The sequence below is a fragment of the Rutidosis leptorrhynchoides genome, chromosome 6 (genome assembly GCF_046630445.1).
Source record: "Rutidosis leptorrhynchoides isolate AG116_Rl617_1_P2 chromosome 6, CSIRO_AGI_Rlap_v1, whole genome shotgun sequence".
Taxonomy (NCBI): Eukaryota; Viridiplantae; Streptophyta; class Magnoliopsida; order Asterales; family Asteraceae; genus Rutidosis; species Rutidosis leptorrhynchoides.
In genome coordinates this window covers 97,347,616-97,355,827 of record NC_092338.1, presented here as the reverse complement: position 1 = coordinate 97,355,827, position 8,212 = coordinate 97,347,616, and the positions used below count along the sequence as shown (strand labels likewise).

At 37.9% G+C, this 8,212-nt stretch overlaps 2 protein-coding genes across 2 annotated transcripts; both read right to left on the bottom strand.

The window, feature by feature from the left end:
* Window positions 1–2,206: 2,206 nt before the first annotated feature.
* LOC139853898 (small ribosomal subunit protein uS4y-like) lies at window positions 2,207–4,585 on the bottom strand. Its single transcript, XM_071843239.1, has 4 exons — window positions 4,522–4,585; window positions 4,141–4,353; window positions 3,312–3,398; window positions 2,207–2,607 (listed from the first exon to the last, which is right to left on the bottom strand). Exons 1-4 carry the CDS (start codon window positions 4,583–4,585, stop codon window positions 2,207–2,209), a joined length of 765 nt encoding a protein of 254 aa, XP_071699340.1.
* An 873-nt stretch (window positions 4,586–5,458) lies between these two features.
* On the bottom strand, window positions 5,459–7,956 carry LOC139852449 (small ribosomal subunit protein uS4y-like). The gene is made up of 4 exons (XM_071841748.1): window positions 7,881–7,956; window positions 7,340–7,401; window positions 6,515–6,896; window positions 5,459–5,884 (listed from the first exon to the last, which is right to left on the bottom strand). Exons 2-4 carry the CDS (start codon window positions 7,365–7,367, stop codon window positions 5,701–5,703), a joined length of 594 nt encoding a protein of 197 aa, XP_071697849.1. The 5' UTR covers window positions 7,368–7,401; window positions 7,881–7,956; the 3' UTR covers window positions 5,459–5,700.
* Between the last annotated feature and the right edge of the window lie 256 nt (window positions 7,957–8,212).

The window sequence follows — 8,212 nt, the reverse complement described above, 5'->3', positions numbered from 1 at the left end:
GGTATGCTTAGACTAGCTTGCCTTTATGCTTGGATGCTCCGGTATGCGGTATTTGGTTTTGTGTGGCGTGTCCATTTTATGCATATATATGTATGTAGTATATTCTCACTCACTAAGCGTTAGCTTACCCTCTCGTTGTTTACCTTTTTATAGATTTGCATGGATGCGGTGGCTCGGGTAAGCGTGGGACTAGTGGACTCGCGTAGTTGCTTTAGAAGGCTTGCTTTTGGATTGATTAGGATTGGGTAGCGTATCCCCAATCGCCATGCTCGGCTTTATTTTGTGTTAAAAGTTGTGTGGTCGAAAACTTGAAATTTGTACTTAAAGGGTAATTTGGACATATGTGGGCCCGGTGTCGTAAAACCCTTTTTATTGATGGAACGTGTTAGTTTTAACTATTATAATATGTTGTGAAAACCGTTTAGTCTAAATGTGTCGGGAAGTGGTCAAACATTTCGCATTTGGGACTTTTTGGGACAGCAGCCTGTCCAGGCCCTTTTGCGCGCCGCGCGGGGTCATGGCGCGCCGCTCCATTTGCTGCACAAAGAAATTTTTTTTTTATTTCGCGTTATTGTTTGGTTAACGGGTTGGGTTGTTACACTTACACAAGTTAAAAAGCTCCTGCTTCCCTTGGTCAAGGTCTGGAGTCTTGGAGACGTCGGAAGAACGCTTGGAATGCCATTGTGCGAGGCGGGCACGCCCTTCGCCCAGCAGGTCGACCCCAGCGAAAAAGAACATTCTCCTCCAGTCATGGAGGGACGGGGACTTCTTGGTAGTGAAGTTACACTTTTTCTCAAAAGTGTACCATCCCTTCCCAGAGGCAGTTAGCTTGAACGTTGCTCGGAAGACGTTCAAACTCGCCGGTCTATTCTGTGGATTGTAAAACATCTCAAAAATAGTGACATGCTGCCATGCGTGAGGATGTAGCTGCGAGACGCTAATATGATAATGGTCTAGCACGGCCGTCACGAACTCGCTCAACGGGAAGCGTAGGTTGCCCAGGGCTACCGACTTCCAATATAACGTGAAGTATCCTTCTGGCGGTTCGTCGGCACGTTGCCCGGGTATCGCTACCATCGTTGGTACGTCTCGCAGTACCGAGTAGTCATCTATGAATTTCTCCATCTCCGCCGTCGTAACGGTGGTGTTTTCTGTCGCAACGTTAGCCTTAGACATTTTTATTTACCTTAGTATGAAAGCGCGACGCGTGTTGAGAAAGAAGAAAAATTGTTTAATAGCAAGGAGGCGGAGAGAAAGGTGTAAAAATGTGAAGGTAAAAGTGCCATATTTATAGAAGAAACTTACCGTGGGCCCAATTGTTGGGCCTTGATCCTGAACGTACACGTGTCATAAGGGTATCAAGGCACAACCGTTGGATTCGCGTCGTTTCAGTTTTTACAGCTGTAAACCGTAATGAGTGCTGACGTCATTCCTAGCACACCCTACGAGGGAACAGGATTTGACGTTTACGGCGTGTCAGTAATGATGGCTTTTTATAGTATTTTATTTAATATAGTTTGGTTACAATCCAAGGTAATTGGATTCCAACCAAACTGGGGGGACTTAATGACGTACGTCCCGCCATGGCCGTCACGTGCGACGCATAGCGTATTTCTTAGCTGGACGTTTAGCTTCAATTCCTAGTTGAATTACAACTAAGTCAACGCCGCCCTCTGGTCATGGCCAGGCTCACGCTACGCCACCCGTAGCGTGCCGTTAAACGTTGACTCAGTCTGCTCAGTTTCTTGTCCGTCCAACAAATCAGGAGAACGTGGAGCAGTTAGTGGGCATGATTAGAGGATTCCAGAAGTGGTAATCGTGGGTTAGTGGATTGATGGTAGTTACCTAGGATAACCGCCATCTTTCTCCTATAAATACTAGCCATAATCGACCATTTACAAGGACAATCAACATTCAATTACCATTGCTGATCACTCTGATTAGTTCACCTTGGAGGCTCAGCAAAAGTCAACCACCACAACACCCTTCATACCCATCGCGTTAACCGGAGAAATCCCTTCCGAAGGTTAGTCAACAATCTTTTGCACTCAAGTCAAAATTGGCTTGATCAATAATCAACCAATTTAATTAGCAGAAAATTCGATAAGTTTTAGCACAAATGCCCAAATCGTAGGCCTTATGTGTTATCGTAAAACAAACACGTCAAAGTAAAAAGAAAACCCAAATTGACCCCGATTGCAGATCCTTAGTAAAAAAGATCATACTTTATATGCCTCTGCTTGATGAAGACTCTAGCATGGTGAATAGACTTGGCCATACCAGTCTTGAATACAAGAGTCTGCAAGCGGCGTTCTAGAAAGTTCTCAACAGTTAATGCAAGTACATAATCGAGCTTGTTCTGACTCTCATCCAACAGCCCGTATCGGTTCATCCTCCTCATCGAAGCTTCACCCTCGAAAATCCTACGTGGGTCCTTCTCTTCAAGGGTCAAAAGCATTCTTGCTGCATTACGAATGCGGCTCAAAGCGTACTGCACCCTCCAAAGCTCCCTCTTACATCGTAGACCGTATTCACCAACAAGCTTTAACTCAGCATCTAATCGTTCCTTCTCGTAAGGACGTCGAGGCTTCTTGAATGTCTTACCATCTGAAATAAATAGAACCTTGTTATAATCTCATATTCAATAGTTTATTTCTGAAGTTCATTTCTTTCATACCCTCTTGGAATTTTATCACCCAACCAACGATCTAGCCAGAGAAAAAATAAATTTAAGCTCATCAGCCATCATAATCATGTCATCTACAAACACCCATTATGTACGTTAGATTATTCAAGGTTAACGGACCATTTAGGTAATCATGAATTATGATAGCCTTGTATTGTATTTATGTTAAGCCCATTAGTATGACCCAATGGCCCTGTATTTTATCTACAAATGTACTCCTCCTATCCTCACCTCATGTAACATGTCAATTATCTGAAATACAAAATTATTACTACAAAATTTGGTCAATAAGATAATAGAGCCCAATGAGTATTTGACTTAGGAGATGACGTAATCTTTGCAGGCGATTCATGTTTGAAATTATTCCAATTACGCTAATGCCGCCCATGACAAGCTTCTCATAGCCAATATATAATACACCTCATACATCCTACTCACAGAGACACAGTTATTAATTTCAGAGAGTTCCCAAAAATGACAACAGCTTCCAAGGATTCAATCCTTGTTCAACAGTGGGTGTCTATGTTTATGTTTTATAATCTGTGCATCATTTCATTTACTAAAACATGTAGGTTGCTCTGTTTTTTGTTCAGGTTGGAATTGACATCTGATATGATCCAAACACCAGAGATTGAATCAACTTTAAGTACCCCAATTGAACCCGATAGTGGACCGCTGAAAACGGAGTAAGTCCGCTTTACTACAGCTTCATCTGTTTTTATTAGAATCTAAACATAGAATTAGATACACTCATAAATTACCCTCGATCTTTTCAATTCCTCTAGTAGAGAATTCTTAGCCTTCATCTTAGAAACTGAGCTCTCGAAAATACCTTTGCTCGAAACGGATTCCGTCAGCCCAAACTGAATATGATGCCTGCTTCGAAAGTGTTATTGGTGGATTTGTGTAAATGATTCTGTAGTCAACCAAATCGAACAAGTGAAACAAAACGAATTATTAGTAAAGGTAATTGAAGGCGCAAAACCATTCAACGTGATTCACCTTCTCACCAGTCACAATTGAAGTGGCCGTTGTGATGTTTATTTATGGGATAAAATTGTTGGAATAAGTCACAAAACAAAAAGGGAAGAAAAACCGTTTTGGAAGCCTTTGAGGGAGAAAAAGGCGCTGCACAATCATATGGCCTGGCTGCACTAAAGTATTGAGGACAAGACAACATTCTTAATTTCCATTTCGAAACATAGGAATCTACAATTCTGTCGTTTAGGCATCATCACATTATCATTTTTTCTCTTCTATCCTTTATATTTTCATATTCTTAAATATATAAATATAAATCCTCATCATCTATATACTGGCCACCCTCAAGTTCCGGCCACCCACAATTTAACGCCACCATTAAGTTCCGACCATCTCTGATCTACTATGTTTTGGATATCACTCGATGTGGTACGCAGGCTGCCGATTGTTGTCGTTTCAATCTATTGATAAACCGCAATTCCGGCGTTCTTCCTTGTTCCTCTTGATTTCAGTTTCTTTTGTTCTTTCAACAACTGTGTTGCGTTTGGCAACCCACCAAACCCACATGTAAGAGCCGGAAGCCTGTAAATCACCTCCACCAAAGAATCCTATGTGTGACAGGCAAGAGTCTAGCCCGAAGGCATCCTTCAAGGGCACGTGATAGACCCGATGTACAAGGGCATCAGCTGATGCAGCGCCACGGAGGCATACTCGATAGTCAAAGGTAAATCTTGATCCCCCGGACTCCAACTTGCGCCGGTTGTTCTTTCAAGCTTCCACACATGGGGGGCAGCTTCATAGCAAGGTCGTTGGTCAGTTTGTTTTGTTCATTTATATTTCTTAGAAAGAAACACCCTCGATATCTCCTCCCATTTCTTGCTTCCTACCTCTGCTTCTATTATCTTCGATCTTTTCCATTTTTTTATTCTCTCTTTTATTGTTCATAAAACAACCAAGAACGTAGCTCTCTTTCTTTTTTGTCCTTACTTTTCAGGCAACCGCCTTATGCCCTTATTGTTTCCTTTCATTTATTCTTTTCACTTGTTCTCAAGTTTTTTCTATGGAAAAGATTGAGATGTAAAGTGAATGGGAAAAAAATAATGAAAATAATGTAATATAAATACTCGTAACATGCATCTATTTCGAGTCGAAAGTAAAGTAAAAATATGAAAGAAAAAAAAAACTAATAACAATAACTGATACACGTGTGACAGAATAAAGAAAGAAATAAGAGTAGTTCATTTTTTTCGTTGTTTTATACTTGTACCTCGTATTACGTAAATTCGGTAATAAAGTTTGTTATAATTAAGATGATGAAAAGATTGTGAATAATATTCTGATTTCTATATAATATTAAGATACACAATATCGTTCGAAAAGAATATATACACATATAGATTTCTTACTCCGTTCAAAACCAAGCTCTTATTGTGCTCATTTACCATCCACTTATGAAATTTTCTATCGCTGCATATGTTCTTGCGATTCTGAATCTCATATTCTTGGCTTATAAGTATGATGCTTTAAAGAGCTCACCTCAACAACAGTACTCCTCTCCTCAACGTTACAAATTCCTAAAGCGTACTTATTTCATCTTGTTGTTTCTTGCGTACATATTGCCTTTGCTAATGATATTCGTCTCTCATGATCACTAGATTGAGCATTCTACTTGGGAGGTTGCGATTACTCATATATAAACGAGACATCATCGTATCACTATTAACACAATAAAACATTTGTATCATTGCATATAAATATATAATACTTTTGTGTATGACTAATGTATCTTAATGTAAACCTTTTGTTGTATAAATCCGATAATAAATTTTATTTGAAATTATCATATTTTGAGTGACGGATTGGTCATGTTTAGTAATCAAAGCATTTGAGGACATTAGTACAGAACATGATCAACTTCTTAACAGCGAAAAAACAACGTTACCAAAACTTTCTAGCATAACAAGCAAACAGATGAATAAACATGTCCATAAAAAAACAGAAAAACATTTGACAAAATAAAAAGGGCTGACAGCTCATTCTTCATCATCTTCTTCAGCGTCACCACCAGCTGCTTTCTTTGCTGCTGCCTTTTGGTTCTTTCGCTTCACTCTGCCAGGTCGACCACCACCGAATGGACTTGTAAGAGAAAAGTCAATGTGTTTCTGGGAGTCAACTCTAACCATGAATGATGGAACATTCACCACTTGCCTTCCAACTCTGTAATCACAATCATGTTAACACATCTGGCCTAAACCAACATATACACTCGAATAAATCAAGAGGTTTCAGGTGTAATGAGAGAAACACAAGTTAATTGAATAAATAAATTGAAAATGCCAAGCTTAAACAACATGACTAATGAATAAATAAGAAAATGATATTAAAACCTAGAATTACAAGTTAAAAAAAAAAAAAAAAAAAAAAAAAAAACAACTTTGATAAGAACTATGTCCAACGTATACAACTCTATAAAAATGTAATACCCAAATTATCTTTATTTTGAGGATCCGCAAGAGCAAAGACTATTTCCATTTAATTATCGGATGAGAAAACAATAGTTCACCAGAAGTTTAAATAATACTTTAGTTCAGACTTGAGAATGATTTGATTATTATTATTATTTTAAACTTTTTCAGTGAATAAAAATGGCAAATCCATACGTCAAAGAAATTTTGTATTCATAATCAACTGTTTTATGTTTTTTTAGGTAAATAAAAAAAATGATGTTTATTCTGTTTCAGTTTTAGTCCAATGGTAGCTTCTATGTGTTATCTAACGTCACACAAATAAGAAAGCCTAAATAGACCTCAACTGCAGATCCTTGGTAAAAAAAAAAAAAAGTCATACCTGATATGCCTCTGTTTGATGAGAACTCTAGCATGGTGGATGGACTTGGCCATACCAGTCTTAAAAACAAGAGTCTGCAGACGGCGCTCTAAAAAGTTCTCCACAGTTAGGGCAAGTACATAATCGAGCTTGTTCTGACTCTCATCCAACAGCCCGTATCGGTTCATCCTCCTCATGAGAGCTTCACCCTCGAAAATCCTACGTGGGTCCTTCTCTTCAAGAGTCAAAAGCATTCTTGCTGCATTACGAATGCGGCTCAACGCGTACTGCACCCTCCAGAGCTCCCTTTTACATCGTAGACCATACTCACCAACAAGCTTTAGTTCAGCATCTAGTCGTTCCTTCTCATATGGACGTCGAGGCTTCTTGAATGTCTTACCATCTGAAATAATTAGAACCTTGTTGTGATCTCATTTTCATTAGATAGTATCAATAAAATCACACTCATTTTTATGTGCACCTCAAGTATTATTTTGAATGCATTAGATATATCATATAAATGATTTGAAAGTTACATTCCAATGTATTAGATTATCTATTATCAGAAATTTACTGTTATATTGTAATAGCTCAATGTTTGTATTGCAATTTTTATGAAAAACACATTTAACCCTTTATACAGTTCTTTGATCGAACGACATATAATCATAACAGCAAATCATAATGCCAAATTACAGAATTCAAAAACATAAACTAAAGCCATACAAATATACAGGATACTACATTACATAATATACACCTATCTGTATACACTGGTTTGCAAGTCAATTAAATAGGACTGTGTATCTGTATAAAAGAAAGTAAAAGAGATATGACACAACTTACAGTTGCGATAAAACGAAACATGCACCATTGGTGTCTGCTGTCAATGCACCGATCACTTGTTTCTGCAAATGAAAAACAATTTATTTATTTATTTTATCTTTTATACTAGTTATTATTATAACAAATATTCTATTCAAACATAACATTTAATTCACCAAACTAAAACAGCAGTAACCGCCAACTTAACTTAATTCTCCAAAATACAAATTAATAGATCATAGGTGCAACAAAATATAACAATATTAATAACACTATACATAGGCGCAAAACTAAAAATTAGCTTTACAGCTCAAAGTAATTTCAACTTAATTAGAATTTAACATAAAAACACTTTAATATCAGCTAAATATCTTCTATCTACTTATATTAGCATACATATACAGATTTATGCGACAAATGATAACAATCACCGGATTTAAAGATATATATAGCTAAAAGCGGAAAATTGGAACCCTGGTTTATGAATGCTATACAGTAATTAGATAGATATACATACATTGATTATCAGAGTTTAACTGACTGAAAGAGAAAAAGTTGAAACCTGAGAGAGACGATGCCCAAAAATAACCGGCGAGGCAAAGCTATCTAGGGTTTTACGTATTAGGTTTTATATAAATAAATGGGCCTAGCTTTCGGCTTACTAACTGGGTTGATCAATTTAATTTGATAGACTAAACGAAAAAGTATTTGGAATCACTTGCGGCGCCCGATAATTCCAGGAGAGACTGACGGAGCGAAAATATGAACCACATTACAGGAACCCGATCCTTAAACCATCCCGAGAGACTGACGGAGCGAACAGAAATCCTAGAATACGAGTAGGTAAAACCCCGGGTTCACTCCATAAATCAAGTAAATACCATCACGTGCACT

Coding starts and splice junctions, on each gene's coding strand:
- LOC139852449 (XM_071841748.1), bottom strand. CDS start 7,367: ATGGTGCATGTTTCGTTTTATCGCAACT. Junction 6,897..7,339: donor TGTTTCGTTTTATCGCAACT/GTAAGTTGTGTC, acceptor TAATTATTTCAG/ATGGTAAGACATTCAAGAAG. Junction 5,885..6,514: donor ATCAAACAGAGGCATATCAG/GTATGACTTTTT, acceptor TTGTGATTACAG/AGTTGGAAGGCAAGTGGTGA.
- LOC139853898 (XM_071843239.1), bottom strand. CDS start 4,585: ATGGAAAAGATCGAAGATAATAGAAGCAGAGGTAGGAAGCAAGAAATG. Junction 4,354..4,521: donor AATGGGAGGAGATATCGAGG/GTGTTTCTTTCT, acceptor GCGCTGCATCAG/CTGATGCCCTTGTACATCGG. Junction 3,399..4,140: donor GGAAGAACGCCGGAATTGCG/GTTTATCAATAG, acceptor TAATAAAAACAG/ATGAAGCTGTAGTAAAGCGG.